Genomic DNA, 18,432 nt, shown 5'->3' with positions numbered 1-18,432 from the left:
CAATTTCAAACACAAGTACACAAATCAGCTTCACTATAACCCCCAGCACTCACAGACAAACACTTGTCTTTATCTGGACACATTTTTCCCCACAAATACAACATGCTAATGTTTTTAGCACAAGCCTGTGGCATTTTACATTGTATAAATTAGCTTAGCAGCTAGTTACATTTCTAGGGAGGTGCACGTCAGGCTACGGCGTAGCCTCTACAGCCACAGAGAGCCTACGGTAACGGTAAGTAGGTGATTTAATGTATTATAATTATGATTTAATACTAATTTAATAACTTGAATTCTGAACAAATTCTAATAGATTCTAATAGACTTGGCTAAAGCTAAATCTATAAAGTTAGCTAACGATAGCATAACAACCTGATGTTGTCAATTACCTTCAACATTAGAAAGTAATTTACCATATCAAAACTGCTTCACGTGTTTTTGACTGTAAGTCAAAATTTTGACTTAATATCTCATAATTATGATTTAATTCATCTCATAACTATAATTTGAACAAATTCTAATATATTTTATGGATTATTTGTAGTTTTTGCTAAAGCTACCGGTAAATCAAGAAAGTTAGTTAATGCAGAGATATTGGATAAAGTTTATTTATTATTATTTTATTATTTATCCAATATCTCTGGTTAACGTTAGCATAATAACCGGATGCTGTCAATTACCTTCAAAGTAAAAGTGGATGTTATTGCGAAATAAAACTAGCTATTATTAGCATAATACAGTGGGGAAAAACATACATTAATGGCAAATAACTGAACTAAGATCAATTATGACGTAGATCGGGAAGTAAATTTACCAAATCAAAATTAGCCCATGTCTAATCATGTTTTTGACCACAAGTCAAAATTCTTATTTAATATCTTATTCGTAATATTTAAACATGATATGATTTAATATATCTCCTTACTCTAATTTTGAACAAAACAAATTTTATAAAATAGTTCAAGATTTGGCTAAAGCTAAATATGTAAAGTTAGCTAACCATAGGGTAACAACCAGATGTTGTCAGGTACCTTCAAAGTAAAAGTAGACGAAATAAAACTTTATGAATATAGTTAATATTGCCATATGCATAATATTGCTTTTTATTAGCATAATACAATGGATAAGACATACATTAATGATAAATAACTCTAATATTGAACCAATTCTAATATATTCTATAGAATAACTCTAGTTTTGGCTAAATCTAAATCTATAAAGTTAGCTAACGATAGCGTAACAACCGGATGTTGTTAATTACCTTCAAAATAAAAGATATATTGCGAAATAAAACTCCTTTATAAATACAGTCAAATATTGCTATATGCATAATAATGCTTTTTATTAGCCTAATACAGTGGGGAAAAACAACCATTAAATGATTAATAACTGAGCAACTAAAATGAATTATGTTTACATTAGCATAATTTTTTTTTAGCTAATTTGATATCACTAAATAATCCACGAAATTGTTGTATTGTTGCATTATATATACATTTTGATAATTTTCACTTACCCATTTGAGAGGTAGTCGGATAAAAAGGGACTTTGAGAAACTAAACAAACACACATTTTACGCCAACGGATCTGAAAATAAAGTTAAACGTGTCCTAACGGTTTTTAACGGTCGGTTTGAGCAGCCGTTAAAACAGCAGAGAACAGAGAGGTGGAAATAAAGCGTGTGATACAGCAGGGCCGTGTTTGACAGAAATAGTAAAGTGGTAGTGTCTTTTGTAACAAAATGTGCTCCTGTACACCCACCAGCAGCTCCGTCTCTCATCAGCTGTTGGAGGATGTTGCCTCGGAGGCAGATATGATGTAATCCAAAGCTCCAGTCCCGACCAGCAGAGAGAGGGAGAGACAGCAGGATAACAGCCGCACCATACGGATGGATCTCTGCTGCTTTGGCACTTTGTGAAACACATCTGAAAAACCCTTCATCGGAGCGGATCGACTCAGCGGTTCCCTGGTTGTTAAAGGAGTCATGTCGCGGAGGTTTTGCCCCTCCAGACGAAGAGGATGCTGGATGCGGACCAGCAGTAGGAGCAGCACCGGCCGGGGATGCTGCTGCTGCTGGTGAACTTGGCTCCCCCTCCACATCAGCTGTAATTAACCACCATGGCTCACGAGTCCTCTCCCGCAGCTGCTCCGACATCCTCTGTGTGAAAATGGCTCGCACTCCGCCTCCATCGTCGACATCGGTCCGCCCTAGCTGTCGCCTTTTCGCCCGTGCTGACAGGAGGGCGCCTGCTTCAGATCTCCACACTTGCAGGCCCTTTGTGTCCGCTGCTCTGGATCACATTATCACCTATGATAGGAGCATCTGAGCTGCTGTGGGTGCTTGTATGCCGCAAATTCACCTCTTACCAGCATCGATTTTTCTCTTACAACAGATATTTTTGCAGGAAATGGGCCGCGTCCACTGGTGCACCTGCCCTGCTGGGGTCTGAGTTTGATGCTTTCCTGACCCTGCATGCCACTATGGCTCTGTGACTAAGCTATACTCTTTCTTTTGGGACATTTTCCTGGCTTTGCTCGCCTCTGCACAGCTCCATGCAGTAGTTGCCCTGCGGGGGGGAATGAGCAGCCTCCATCCCTCCAGCAGACGCCTGCCCGCCGCTGCTGCTGCTGTCCACCGTGTGGCCCTGTGACTTCACACGGGTGTGGAGGTCCTGACAACCATAAAACGTGGAGGGTGGGGACGTTTGCCTTTCCAGCTCAGGTTTAAACCATGGCCAATGAACCTGTCATCCTTAACGTGTATGATATGGTAAGAATCCCACTCACACATACTTTCTTATTCAGTTTTATTTTCTGCTTCTGGCAGGGGCCATTTGTAATCTGACACCAGCAGAGGAAGTGAATGCACCACTAGAAATAACCAACCCACTACACACCTGTTTCACAAGTGCACTTCACAGCTATTTTAACGTTGGAAAGAGTCCAGCTCAAATATGACATGCAAAACAGGCAGTTTGTGCCTGCAGCAGGAGACTGTTTATATAACTCCACAGTTGTGAATGAATCATTTTCGCAATGCTATAACAAATGCTACTGTAACTCCTAAAAACTGTAAATTAAAAGAATATTCAATGGACTTTAGTGAGCACAGGCACACCCAGGCTGAAGAAAAGCCATCTGCCCAGTGCACGTGTCCTTCTCTGGCTCACTGCAGACAACGTGCATTGTGTTGTCAAGCTGAATTCTGATCTGTAATGCTGTGTTTGTCTTGTGAAACACTGTAACAACAAAAGATAAGAAAGCAGATAAGAAATTCAGTTACACACTTGAACCTAAAGCGAATGAAACAAGAGCTTCCTTCAACCCTCTGACCTCTGTCACTGTGCCCACAGCTCACATGATGCACATGTACACACACGCACACACCAATAAAGGACAAGGGTCTTCATTCAGACATGTGCCCACTGCCTGGTCTTTTCAGTCTGCAGTGCTCAACGGCCTCCTGTGTGGACATTATGCAACATGTTGCTGTAAATCCACAACTACTCGGTTAACACCAAAACAGCTGTGAAGTGTTTTAGTAACTCAGCTCCTTGAATTTAGGATGCAGCATATATATAACACACTATAATGTAGCTGTAAGCAGATACACACATGCTACAAGTGTTTATTAATGTATTTGTCAATGATTAAAACTTCCGCCCAATAAATAGTTAATGAATGATATAACATAGCTGTAATAATTAATGATACACACGATGACACCCTCTGCTGTGTGTTATAAAACATGTATTAAACTGTTTATACCTAAGAACATGTTGAGCCTCAAGGTTCATTCTTGACCTTGAAAATATCAGTTTGACAATAACTTCCGTACTCAAGGTCACTTTACGAGATTTCCTCACAAGCTTTCTTGTCATGAGAGTGATGTATTTCATAATTAATACATATTCATAATAACTATCATTATAATAAGAATTGAATGGACAAGTGTTCAAGTACTTCGTGTTCATGCCACTTGAATCCTGTGCCTGAATGGCGGACCCCGCCACTGACAATGAAAACTTATTATAAAGCAGTGGTTCTTGTTCCTGGACCAACATTGCCATCAACCAATCACAATCCTCTGACATCATCTCTGTGCTGCTCCTGTGCTTCTTTAAAAATCCTTTAAGCTTCCTCTGAGCTAGTTTTCCAAATTGAAGTTAGTAAAATGAAACAAAATCTTCAGTAACACTGAACAAAACCCTTATGAGCTACTGCAGGGTTAGCGTGCTAGCTTGGTTAGTAAGTAGGCTGGGAAAATGTGTTAACAGCAGGTATTTGCAACTGAAAATAATATTATCCTTAATCTTTGTTTGTTAACAACAATCAAGCCTATTTGCAAGTTTACTCATTAGCATATCTTACTTAGCAAGCTAACGCGCTAAAATTGTGGCCTATTGGCAAGTTTACTCAATAGCATAGCCTACCTAGTTAGCAAGCTAACACACTAACCCTGCAGTAGCTCATAAGGATTTTGTTCAATGTTATGTGGGATGTGGGATGTTGATCCAGGAGCATGTCCTACTTGGCAAAATCCTGTCGTGCAACAAACCAAACTGACTTCAGAGAACTAGTGGCGATGAAAGCCCACTGCTGCGTCGCCTCACATTGCCTGTGTCTCTGCAGAATAGTTGCACGTGAGCACAACTGGCTAACTAGCGTCAAGACAGTCTTCCTGTGTCCCTTTTGGTATGACGATTACAGGCGACTGCTGTCAGCTGGTGTGGAGTTATATTTTCTTTCACACAAATGCAGAACATGCGTGCTAAAGCACTCAGTGGCCAAAGAAAAATAATCTTACCTTATATAACAAGGTTGTTTTGGTTTCACTTCCTCTCGACTTTAGCCCTTTCATTTCCTTACATCCGTTTCTGTTCTCGTGCACTGAGCTTAACTGCCAGTCAGAGTGATTTCATTCACCAATGGGCTCCACAGTCGCCTATGCCATTTCAAAATGCTGAATTTGCTGAACAAAAGCTGACTAGTGCAGACGAGGGCCACAGACGCTCACTGACGACCCAACATGGAGCGATGGCTGACTGTCGGCTTGGTGTGTCAGGTCCTTTAAAGTTTTTTCTGTCACACCTAACAATAATATTTGTTATTATAACAACAATAATTGTGGAAGAAACTAAAACAAAAGGATCCACATTGAATTTTTGTGACATAAAAAATTGCATACATAAGTCATATTCATTCAACTTTGTTTAATTCTGGTCATCCACACCCCTCCTGCTGTGGCTTAATACACCCCACAGTTTGAGAACCAACCCGGTCTCACTCCGAAGTCGTTGAAATCCAGTGCTTGGGCATTGACTTGCGGCGTCAGACACTGACCAAAAAGCCGTCCTTTAACGTCGGCATGATACGCTGTCGGTCGCCATTATAGTTTCGTGGCACTCTGTGGCGTCAGGGGGAAATGCAGTGGGACACAAACAAAAGTTAAGGTGACGAAAGTCCATGTAGGGCATGTGGAAGTTTTGGTGGTAGTCGGTGGTTGTTGGGTCCAACAGACACCAACTTCCACCTGCGAGAGCGGTGTATACATCCGGTAAGATTCTAAAGCCAAACCCTGTTCTTTTTTCCTAAACCTAACCACATGCTTTTGTTGCCTAAACCCACGTATGATAGTTGTTGGAGGCAGAAAAATGTCAATTCGCTTTGTTGTACTGACGTAGTGCATTTATTTTGAAAGAGGCTGTATGTCAACTGTGAATTTCCAGTAAAAACAGAACTGTATTTTGAAAGAAGACAATGCATGTATCAGGCAGAACTTGACAAGGTGTCCTAGAACATCATCAACCAACACACCCAGGGTACCTTTCACATCGTATCTGGATGTGGAAAGTCCATGACCAAACGTCGATATGTGACAAGGTCGGTGCAAGAATGTTTTGTGAGAACCCCTGCTATATTGAGGGGAACCTAATGAGTACAAATACATTTAATGGCCACAGCAAAGAGGGAACAGAGAGTGGAAGTGAATCCATAACTTCTTGGCTCTGTTTCATCAGGAAGAAAACCTCATTCGAAACCCCACTGACATTTGTAATTATTAAAATACAGCCATGGAACAGAGCCTTTCTCAACAGTATGTCATGTTGCTTGATTTATATGTTTAGATAAAGATGGTAGTTCTCTGAAAAATGATCTAACGTCATTGTTTATTCCATATTTATGTTTTTAGCGGCCTTAAACAAACACACCTCCCCTGTTTATATGGTTACAACTGTTTTATGTTGTCAATCACACGTTATCTGTTTACAGATGCTTCATGAGAGGAGTTATAGTAGTTGACAAGTACATGAGTAAATACTGGAAATGTCCACATATGTGCTTAAAAGTATCCTGCGGTGTATTTAAAATAGTTTATTAATTAGATTTATAAATGCTGAAATGGTGGGTGGTGATTGAGATAAAGTGTTCCCCATGAAATATTGAAAATAATTATAGGAAATCTGCAGTTGACAATCAAATAAAACTCTGCAGAGATTTAGAAATGAGCAACTTATCACAGTTATTTTTAGTCACTTGCGTGTTATGAAGCTGAATTCTCCAAATGCTTTTTTTTTTTTTGCTCACCTGTAGTCAAGTATTTCAACAAGTGCACTCATCTGCTAGCTTCCTAGATGTGAGTAAACTGTACAAATGAAAAACAACGGCACCATATATGCACATTGCCAACAATGAGACTGAACACTCACACATATAAATGTATGTTCACACAGTCTGACACAAAGCCAGGTGCAGTGTTCAGACTCTCAGCCCTCTCTTGGTTTCTTGAAGTCTTCTCACAGATGAGGACCTCGGTCGGGCCAGGAGTGACAGCTGCTCAAACAGCTGATCTAATTCCAGTGTGTGGACTTAACAGGTCACACAGGGTCTGCTGAGGAGGGAGAAAGTGATCACGAGGGCGGTGACAGCCAGAGTCCGCCTTAAATACTTTTTGCCGAGAATTAAACACGAAAGAAGGCGGTAAGATGAGCCTGAGAGTGAATCATACGAGGAGGGAGGATGATGAATCGATTGCCTTCAATGTGAAATCAATGTGACTGGTGGATGTGTGCAGCGGTGGATGCTGCATCTGCATAGGGAGGGTCGCTGCAGCAGTGCTGGCATGCAACAAGAGAGTTGAGGCATCAGAGACGTGTGATGTATATCAGCAGAACAATGACTGAATACGCTTCATTAATGTTGGCAGGACTCACAAAGTCGCATTATTTGATAGTCAGCTTGTCACAATCTCTTTTCACTTAGCTGGAAGAATTCGTCCTTGTGGATTGACTCCTTCCAGGAAGCTGAAGGCTGGTTTAAAGATTTCCATCAGTGTTCCTGGTGTGAAATGGTAAAAGCTAGAGAGCTAAAAGGGGTAAAGTCACAGCAGAAACATGAGAAGACCCTGTTGACACAAAGTAAAGAGGTGGATATGCTTTTATTGTATCACTCTGAGCCCGGAAACATGTTCTATTATTAATAGGGGACAGATGGGGCAGTGTGGATAGCTCTTAGCATGTTTCCTCAGGGGTGTCTCAGGGTGTGGGAGTGTCAGTGGGCTTTGAGGGTAGTGAGCTGTGGTCCTGCCATAAATTATCTCTTGATTGTCTGTAGTGAGGGGCGGCAAGGTGGCTCATAGATCACCAGGATCATTTCTAGAGTGTAATTTTCCGCCATCTAAAGACTGGCAGGTCACATCAGAGAGTGTCTGTGTGATTGATTTAATATCTGCCTTTGAGGTGGATCAGTCCAGGGTGTCTCCAACTCCAGCCAGAATAAATGTTGGCCTTGTACATTTCTGCAAACCAGAGTTACATTTGTACATTATTATGTAATAGCTACATTGAAACTTAAAGTGGTTAACTTGTGGTTAGGATTAAGCACAAAAACCTCTTGGTTATGGTTAGGAAAACACTACGTTTTGGTTTAAAATACCAGTTGATGGTTGCACAATGCCCGGTGGAAATGCAGTGATGTCTTGGAAAAAGAACGCTTTTTGTTGCACATTCCCTGGGCGAAATGCAGCAAACTCTCTGAATAAACTACCACTTGTCAGGTCACAATCTTTGGTGAAATGCAGTGATGTCTTGATAAAAATGCGACCGCTTTTGTTGGCACAAATGCACCTGGAAACACAGGGATGCATCTGTAAAAATAAACAGCTGTATTTTGTATACATTCCACAATGGAAATGCAGCAATCTCTCCGTGTAAACAACCACTTTTGGTGGCACAATCCCTTACAAACAACTCCTTATGGTGGTGTAAACAAAGTGATGTCTTGATAAGAAAAACAGCAGCCTTTGTTGGCAAAAACACATCTGGACACACAGGGATATGTCTATAAAAAACAACCACTTTTGGTTGCACAATGAGTGGTGTCTGTGGTTTGCTGACCAATCTAATAGCATCATCAACTGTACATAAGAGTGTCCACAGGAAGAGAGGAGGAAATAATTTCAGAATGATTCAACTTTAGATAGGTGGGTCAAGTGTAGATATAATCTGGATTAATAATATTTAATTTTATTCAAAAATGATCTCCAGTAGCCGTAAGATGTGATCAAGATGTTGATATGACAAGGCTGACATTTGAATATTGTCTTTTTAATATTAGAAAAGTCATAAATCATAGCATTAGCTTGTCTTTTGGTCTGTAGTGGCTTCTGGTTGTATTGTAGCACATTATCAGATGGAGTTCTTTAAGGAATAGTTTGACATTTGACATCAATCTTCTTATTTAACTCTCGACAAGGCGGAGTGTATTTCCTTAAAGGTCAAACTGTTCCTCTAACTTAAAAACAGCTCACGTTCTTTAAATTAAATTGAGCTGAATAGCAGCAGTGCAGTGAAGTCACTGTGATCCTGAACTTCTTTTTTCCTCACAATCGTGTCAGAATAATTACTAAGTATTTTTCTGTTGAGTACAGTATGATGAGCTGTTTAAGGCTACAGTGTCATAATATTTCCTGTAGAGCTGCTGCACTGTTTATGTCCTGATACAACACAAAATAACTCTTGCTATCGATCCCTCTTCTTCACTCCTCACTCTTCCTCCCTCTCATTCTCTGCAGTACTGGATAAACGAATACACTTCCAATCTGGGGATTGGAGTCTTCCACTCAGGCATTGAGATTTATGGCAGAGGTAAGACCTTTGCTTCATTTCCTTTATGTCTGGGAGAAATCCCATTACAGCTTGTCAGAGCGGAATCACAGCAGGATGGACTCAGGCCTGTGCATCACTGTCTGATGGTGAGGTCTGTGCGAGGCTGCTTTCACAGACACAGATGAAGTCTGGTTTTAAAAATGGAATGTGGAATTGTGTTCCTAATAACATGACCCCATTTCTCTGGGTTGAGTCACCACTGACTCACTCTGCATTGTGTGTGTATGTGTGTGTGTTTGAAAAAAAAAGAGGCAGAAACCAGCGGGGAATTCCATTATGCCCTTGCAATGAGAAATATTGTCTCTGTGCACGGTGAAATGTGATGATAGTAAAAATCCTCACAGGGCAGGAAGTCGCTCGTCTTCATGGAATTTCTGCACATTTTTTTGTGCTTACAGCATATATTTGCATAATGACGGAATGAATTTAATCATGTTTAATGTATCACTGTCAGATTAAAAGCAACTCGAAATAGATGTCAGTTTTTTTAAAGAGTTATATTTGAAATGTGGATTTAATTAAAAGGCTTTAGTACTGAGTTTATTCAGATGTTAAGGGATCTATAAATGAGTTTGCTTTAATTCCATAACTCACAGACAGTGGTGGGATGTAACTAAATACATTTTACTTAGGTACAGTAGTGAAGTAAAATTTTGAGGTATTTGTACCTTATGTGAGCACTTTATTTTATGCTATTTTATACTTTTACTCCACTACATTTTAGACACAAATATTGTACTTTTTACTCCATTACATGTATTTGACACCTAATAAAAATTTCACATACAAACGTGTAATAATTTTCTAAAATATGATTATTATAGATTAAAGCAGTGGTTCCTAACCAGTGGGCAGTGGTCCAAAAGTGACTTGCGAACATGTCAGGTTTGTAAAAAACACACTGTATTGCAAGTACAGTGAATATTTGGCACAGAGCTTTTATTTTGAAGTGCCGAAAATTTTAACCTGTGTTGACCTTGAACTAATGACTAAGGACAAATCTGGACCCTGTGGCTGGACCAGTTGGGAACCACTGGATTAAAGGGACAGTTCACCCCCAAATCAAAAATACATATTTTGCCTCTTACCTGTAGTGCTATTTATCAGTCTGGATTGTTTTGGTGTGAGTTGCAGAGTGTTGGAGATATCAGCTGTAGAGATGTCTGCCTTCTCTCTAATATAATGGAACTACATGGCACTTGGCATGTGGAGCTCAGAGCGCCAAAAAATAAATTCGAAAAACTCAACAGCAATGTCTCTTTCCAGAAATCATGACCCAGTTACTCAAGATAATCCACAGACCTTGTCGTGAGCAGTTTCATGTAGGGACTATTTTCTTTCTACAGAACTACATCTACCAACTGTATCACTGCACAGAAGGACGTGTGCATCTACTCATGAACGAGAGGCTCGTGCTCATGACAGAACCAGATGTAAACATTAATGGCGTCCTCCTCGGCTGAGTTGTAACGTTACCTAGCTCAGTGGGGCTAGGAGAGCGAGCTAACTGCTAGCTAGCTGTCACAAGCCTCTCGTCCATGTGTTTGGTTGAAAGAAATTCGTTTTTCAAATGTATTTTTTGGCACTTTGAGCGCCACAAACCGAGTGCCATCTAGTTCCATTATGCAGGAGAGAAGGCAGACATCTCTATGGCTGATATCTCCAACACTCTGCAACTCACACCTAAACAATCTAGACTGATAAATAGCACTACAGGTAAGAGGAAAAATATGTATTTAATTTTGGGGTGCACTGTCCCTTTAACCAACCGAACAGAATATAAAGTTGTAGTTTAATCTGTAACAGTGCATCCCATTTTATAATATCAGGATATGCTGAATGTGTCAAATGTTTCTTTGTAAAGTAACTAATATCTAAAACTATCAAATAAATGTACTGGAATAAAAATGACAATATTTCCCTCTGGATTGTAGTGGAGAAGAAGACAAAAAGACTCAAGTAAAGTGGAAGTACCCTGCCTAATGTACACTGAAAAAAACACTTTGTCTTTGCTCTGATGTTTCACAGGTTTATGTTAAAGATCCAAGACTTCTCTGTGCACTCAACAGATACATTTCTCTCAAATTTTGGTCGCAGATTTGTTAAAATCCATGTAAGTGAGCAGATAATCCATCCACCTAACAGGTGTGACAAATTTGTGACTGAAATTTGAGAGAAATACTGTATATCCATTGCGTGCATGAAAAAAGTCTCAGATGTTTAATTTAAACCTGTGAAAATGGGACCAAAAACAAAAGTGATGTGTTCAGTGTACTTGGTTTCTTTCCACCACTAGTTTTTATGTGGCAACAATGAAATCTTAATATATCTAAGCATAATTTAACATATTGTATCTAAAATAACTTTGTATGCTTACCTCATACTCACTGACTTGTCTCCCCACACTAGTGTATTTGTAGCTGTATGCCAGCCATATGGCTGAAACAGCTGTGTGTGTTGTTAAAATGTATAAATTCAAATGAAAGTCAAAGGATACAAAGCCGACAATGTCAGGTGCTCTGTTCAGTATGCTGTGCCCTCAGTGTTCATCAGTGTTTTCCATTATACTGCTGTAAATACAGCGCAGGGCGGCCTGTAATTAGCCCGGCCTAATGATTTAAGCACAGTGCGTCAGTGAATAATTGCTGGCTTCTGTCTAATTACAGTTGTTTGGTGCCTCCATTCAAAGAGTTAACCTGTGTTTTGTATCTTTGTCCACACAGAGTTTGCATACGGGGGCCACCCGTACCCTTTCAGCGGCATCTTTGAAATCAATCCCGGGAACGCCGCTGAACTGGGAGAGACATTCAAATTCAAGTGAGCACGCTCCATATTAGCATACAGTACGCTGAGGGGGTGTTCATGTTAATGTTGGAGATAAGTGTGCTGATGTGTGTTTTCTGCTCACACACAGGGAGGCCATTGTTTTGGGTACGACAGATTTCACAGAGGAGGACATAGATAAAATCATGGAGGAGCTGGGTAAAGAGTTTAAAGGCAACGCCTACCATCTAATGCACAAGAACTGCAACCACTTCTCCTCCTCGCTGTCTGAGGTCAGTCTGATCCCGTTTTTACTGCCAAATGTTTGTTTTGTTCCTACATGTACGTATTGTTGAGAAACTATACAGAACAGTGCTCAGTAACAGCTATAAATAAGTGAGTTAAGTAAGTTACTTGTCCTACATTTCTATATGTTCACCAAGAAGCAGCTTCAGATACGACCTCACAGTTAAACTTGGTTATATTTTTGGCCTTTGGATATTTGTTTACTGTTTTTTTATTTGCACCCTTTCTCACTTTTAAATGCAACTGCTGCACAAAAATGTTCTTTAATATAAAAAAGATCTATGAAAGTGTGTTAACAGACATACCTTTAAAGGGACACCCCATCAAATTTACACATGAAGGTTCAGTTTAGTTGTCATGATAAGGAAGATAAGATGAAATAAGACTTTATTAATCCAACACCAGAAAAAATTCACATGGTACAGCAGCTAAAGAGTCAGAGGCAAGAGAAAAAAGGAACAGTAATTGAATATTAAAAACTGAGGAAAATACGACAGAAATAAAAGTCAGATAAAATAAGAATTAAATAAAATCTATGTGCACTATATGCATCTTTCACATAGTACGATACAGCCTTTAAAAACAGTTGTATAATGTCTTCTGTCGCTCTGAAGGGAGTTTTCTCAAGTATGGAAAAATAAATCTGTTGACATCATCAGGGTTTTATCAGCCTGGGCTTCAGCTCGACACATATTTAGCTTCATGGCTCAAATGCACATTGGGTCCACCAGTTTGGTCTGGACAAAAATGCTTCAACAACTACTGGATGGATTGCCTTTGTCACATTTATGTCCTCCTCAGGATGAATTGTAATGAGTTAGCTGATCTCTTAACTTTTCATTTAGTTTAATTTACCTTGGTTTATGAGAAGTACCTGCAAAACTGGAGACATTCCCATCAGCATCGGCTGCACTGTGTATTTAACGGTAAATAGTTGTAAATATGTTACTATGCTAAAATGATAAACAAAGATGGTGACTGTGATCAGAATCAGATCAGAGTGCCTTTTATTGTCATTGTATCCTTTAAAAAAAACACAACAAAATTAGGAGTGCTACTCTGTAAGGTGCTGACAATTAACACCACATCCATACATTCAACCATCCAATCCTCACACTATTAAATAATAGACAATAAATAACTGTAAAAGGTATGAAAACTACACATAGTACAACTGAATATCGCACATTCTCCTGATTATAATTACTTTTTTTTGTAATAAGAGTATTTTTAGTAAAGGATCTAAATATTTGCTCCACCGATGAATATAACCGTATGTTTCACATCAGCATATTCCGACTTTTTTCAGTTGCTGTGTGGACGGGAAATCCCTCGCTGGGTCAACAGACTGGCGTACTTCAGCTCCTGCATCCCTTTCCTGCAGAGCTGCCTACCCAAGGAGTGGTTAACCCCGGCCGCCCTGCAGAGCCACATCAGCCTCGGCCTCCACAAAGAGGAACACAACGAGTCCAGTGACGAGGACCCTTCGTCACCGCCCGGAGCGACCGCCACCGGCTCCTCCCACAGCTGTCGCCACACGAGGGTGTGAACTGCCCAAAATACACTGACCTCTGGACCTCCCTGCCATCTCTGCTAGTGGCTCAAGTGGCATTAGTAGGCTTGAACAACCAGCTGACCTCATACTGTTTGTCCTCTGAGTAAAGAGGCAGGAAAAGAAGACTTCACCTCTTCATGAAACGAGCTGCTGCCAGAGACTTCAGACCTACAGAGACCCTGCCCGTCCTTTCTACAGACGTCAGGACGACGAACTTTGACGTGAGCGCTGAAGTGTGGCTCAGACTCCATAACAACCACTTGTAGATCTGAAGTTTGTAGTTCGTTATTATTAGTCTTTTCCATGAACTTTTAAACCTTTGTCAGCCTTGTTCCCTGCCCTGCCTTCAGAGCTGCTTTTGTAGAATAACTAGACACCTGAGGCTACTTATAGTGACGTTACCAGGAAAACCGCTAACCTGCTCAACTTCAACAAGTTCTCGTTCAATAACCTCTCTGTGGCCTTCAGTTGATATCATTGACTCTGCTTCATTGTGTGGAACTGTAGTAGTTAACTCTGGCCATTTTAGAGGGTTTAAAGAGGATTTGATTGTTCCTCGAGTTTAGTCCGAACTCGTAAAAATGTTGCATGTCGAAAGAACAGAAGCTAAGCTGAGACTCCACACTTCTTATCAATCAAGTATTCCTCCTCCTTTTCCTTTTATAAAACAACCGATCCAACCTGGGACTCGTCTTAAACCGTAAACTGGCTGCCAGCGTAACCAGTTCCTAACAAACAATCAAGGGCAAATACTGTTCAGTTTAAATAGTCGCTGTTCACACAGCTGCTGGCAGCCCACTCACAATCTGTGAACATCTCAGAGACACAAACACAAAGAAAGCAAAGCTGCTACACTGACAATTATTGACTTTGTGACCCACTACAATTTTTGTCTACGCTTTTATATCCAAATGGTCTTTATATGATAATGGTGCGATAACTTCCAGGCTTGGAAATGTACATTTACACCCGGAGAATGTTCCTCTGTGATACTGGTCTTATCACCTTTTTCAACATTTAAACCAATCACGACTGAGCAGCCATGAGAAAGGAAAGCAGAAAATCAGTATTCTCCTTTAAAGTACGATCCTTAAAGCAATAGTTTCTACATTTTGGGAAATATACTTATTTGCTTTCTTGCAGAAAGTTAGATAAAAAGATCAGTACCATTTTAACAACCACAGAATAGGTCGATTTCCACTGACTTCAAAAACAACATATATGACGTCCCACTTGTTCCGGCTTTAAACATGTACTTAACATTATGAAACGATCACAGTTGCGCTATGAAACAATGTTAGGTGGGTTTAGGCAACAAAGCTATGTGATTAGGTGTGGAAAAACCGTCATGGTATAGCTTTGAATAAGTACTTTTGTCACGTCGCATATGTCACTAGCGTAGTTTGCTGCCCCCATACTGGCATAATACGCTACGTCGTCATTAAAAGTAGTCAACGCTGATTCCTGGTTGAAAGTCCTGTGCTTGTTTGACCAATCCGCCACCAATCCCGTCTACGCTACAGGAACTTCCTCCTTTTTTTCACAAGATTATGCAGACTTTGAGGCTTTTTATGCTACGTCACCTTACTTACTCCTCCATTCCCGTAATAATAATTACTACAGCCACTAGAAGGCGCCATCTTACAATAAACTTAACTAATGCTGCAATTATGTTCTCCTCGGATGGTCCCATTTCCAGAGTTGGCAAGACGTTCTTCCGAATTTGGTTATTCACGAGTCTAAAGCCCAGTTCAAAGCAAAGATTCACAAAGAGACGAAAAAAAAAGTTGTGGCGGTGTGAACCGGCTGTCTGAACTCGTCTAAAGTCGGCTGATGGTGTCACCTGCAACTCAACTGGTCAAATCACTAGCAAGTGGTTTTAGAACGTAAGGATCGTCACCGCTTTCAACAGCCAATTGGCTTGCTACATTCTCTTTGACTGATTAATTGACCCTGGTTATTTATATTATTGTGGCATATTTATCATGGATACAGTCCATCTGATGCTCGTTTTGTTTCTGTTTTTCACTGTTTCATCACTACTACAAATGCAGCTGTAGCCAGTATCTCACTGTCACTATCCTCATTCATATTGTAAGAATCTTCAAATTATATTCAGCCACAAAATAAACCCGAAAAGCTGGAAATCAGAACAGAGGTACAGAGTTGTTGCATAGAGATGATACACCATCTCATCTAGTTGCATTGGTGTGAACCGGCAGGTTTTTAGGACGTTGCAGAACGGCGCATTGGAAGTAGTTGCCTTTTTCAACTCGTCTCGTCATGAATCTTTGGTCTGAACTGGGCTTTAAGTCATAATGTGAAAACAATATGGACGCCACACAGAAGATGTGTACAAAGTGATTTCATCCCAGACTTGTTGCTGCACCAGTATGTCCCCTTAAACTACTTAAATATTGCTTTACCTGACTAATGCTAATGCATAACTCTTCTAACTGATCTAGGTCAGTCTAGATCTACAGGAACTGTCAGTTACAACCTGATACCATATTGCAAATTATATGTGAGCAAATATTAACGTGCAACATGTGAATTGATTAAGTTTATTATGATAAACTAAACATTTACTTTTGTCCACCATGTTTTTTGCGTGATATGACATCAATCTGGCAACTTGGGTACCAAAATTTTCGCCTAGTTAATGAGATGTTGTTCCGACTTGGGGGGCTTTCACATGAATTTATCCATTTTCCCGATTATTCCAACGTCACAATAATGCAAGGTAAGAGTTGTAATAAGCGGCGTGCACAGTCAATCTATAGGAACGTTTTTTCAGCAAAAGTGGGCAGCATTTTAACGTCCATTCAGTAAATATGAAACTACAGCCACCAGTTGCTAGCTTAGCTTAGCATGAAGACTAGAAGCAGGGGGAACAGCTAGCCTGGCTCTGTCCAAAGGTAACAAAATCCTACCAGCACACAGACAGTTCACCATTTAACACCTCAAATCTCGTTTGAAAGTTAAGTGTAAAAACAACAATTTGACAGATGATTGTTTTTTTATCTTTGGACAGAGCGGAGCTCGCTAGTTCCCTGTGTCCAGGCTAAGTTAAGCTAACTGACTGCTACGTGAAGCTTCATATTTATCCAACAGGCATGAATGGTATCAAAATTCTCATCTAACTCTCAGCAAGAAAACAAGTGAAAGTATTTCCTCAAAAAATCAAACTTTTCCTTTAAGACAGTATTCTTATGTTTGGTTTATTTCAACTGTGAACTGAACTGTGATGTGTTTACAGATACGAAGCATGTTAATCATCGTTAACAGACCTTTTTAAGAAGTGACCTCTGAGGTTTTGTTGCAGTGAGAATGTCAGATACTCATAAAGGGAAAATATGATGTCATAAAGTTATTGTGGTTTTAGGTTAAATGCAGGTAAACAACCCCATTAATGACTATTTTCCCTCTGCTATCGATGATGGTGGTGATTATAATGATTATAATGACAAACATCGGCTCCTGGTTACTCATTTAAATTCATGTCACTTGCTTTTTTTAAAATACAAAGCTCAGTGAACATGTGATTTAATCTTGTCCCATCCCTCCTGCTGTAGTGTGTTCATGGACAGCTCCCCTTTCTCAGGAAGGAAATCACATGACTTGTAACAGTGACCGCCATCTCACTCCTGCTGAACACTTTGTTAAACGGGGTTGAAAGTGCAAATGAATCATTTGACTTCTTCGTCATGTTCTTAAATAAGCTACATTCTTATTTATTTTCGGTGTAGTCTTACATTTCACCAAGTGTACTGTGTTCAGACTCTTTGGTATATTTTGAGTTGACAGGAGCTGTACAGTGATCAGTAATCCATGCTCAAAAGTCTCCGGCACTTTCTGCAGAGCAGACCAGACAGGTATTTTTTTCTATTGTTCTGTATCAACCATAACCCTGTATTTCCTTTTCCTAACCCAAGACAATTTCAAGAATGAAGATATAGTACTAGAATAAAGAGACAGAATAACGCAGGAGTGTTTTGTTTCTTCTGTTGTAGAATATGGGTAATTTTAGACAATATAAATTTGTCAACCATTACAGATTTTGCCATGGTTTTATACACCATGATTAACATCTCTGGGTGTATTAGGCTATACTGGATTTTATATGACTTTCAGCATAAATATGATGAAGACAGATATTTAATTACACTTTCACTGATTAACCAAATACAAAAATAAATAAAAATATAATAATAATAATAATTTTAGACATTAACAATTTATAGATAAAAAGAACTTGGCAGATATATCAATGGAGCCAATAAAATGTATAATATAAAATAGTATAGCGATAGAATATAATTTTTTAACTGATTTAATTTTATATACTTTATTAATCCCTGAGGTGAAATTTAATTTTTTGTCATATAATATAATTATAGGCTATTTAAAATAATACAATAGTAGGCCATGAGCAGGACTTTTAGTATTTTTTTAAATTATTTTACTATTAAATTTTATATGATAAATTATAGTTATATGATATATAAATATATATTTATATTTATAAGCACCAGTATTATTAAGTATTTTTACTTTGATGTGTCAGGTATTGAACTTCACTCTTATTGGACAAGCCACAGAAACAAAAAAAAAAAAAAAGCAAACAAACAAAAACCTTTT

At 39.3% G+C, this 18,432-nt stretch overlaps 1 protein-coding gene across 1 annotated transcript; it reads left to right on the top strand.

The window, feature by feature from the left end:
- The first annotated feature begins 1,073 nt into the window (after nucleotides 1-1,073).
- On the top strand, nucleotides 1,074-17,947 carry LOC126401563 (deubiquitinase DESI2). The gene is made up of 5 exons (XM_050062920.1): nucleotides 1,074-2,770; nucleotides 9,074-9,146; nucleotides 11,891-11,984; nucleotides 12,082-12,223; nucleotides 13,546-17,947. Exons 1-5 carry the CDS (start codon nucleotides 2,732-2,734, stop codon nucleotides 13,783-13,785), a joined length of 588 nt encoding a protein of 195 aa, XP_049918877.1. The 5' UTR covers nucleotides 1,074-2,731; the 3' UTR covers nucleotides 13,786-17,947.
- The last annotated feature ends 485 nt before the right edge of the window (nucleotides 17,948-18,432 follow it).

The sequence above is a fragment of the Epinephelus moara genome, chromosome 14, assembly GCF_006386435.1.
Source record: "Epinephelus moara isolate mb chromosome 14, YSFRI_EMoa_1.0, whole genome shotgun sequence".
Lineage (NCBI taxonomy): Eukaryota > Metazoa > Chordata > Actinopteri > Perciformes > Serranidae > Epinephelus > Epinephelus moara.
Note: the sequence above shows the minus strand (reverse complement) of the source record. Positions and strands in the feature narration are given on the sequence as shown.

Excerpts from the sequence above, each read along its gene's own strand:
- LOC126401563 (XM_050062920.1), top strand. The coding sequence starts at position 2,732 with ATGGCCAATGAACCTGTCATCCTTAACGTGTATGATATG. Across the intron at positions 2,771-9,073 it reads TCCTTAACGTGTATGATATG|TACTGGATAAACGAATACAC; the intron begins GTAAGAATCCCA and ends CATTCTCTGCAG. Across the intron at positions 12,224-13,545 it reads TCTCCTCCTCGCTGTCTGAG|TTGCTGTGTGGACGGGAAAT; the intron begins GTCAGTCTGATC and ends GACTTTTTTCAG.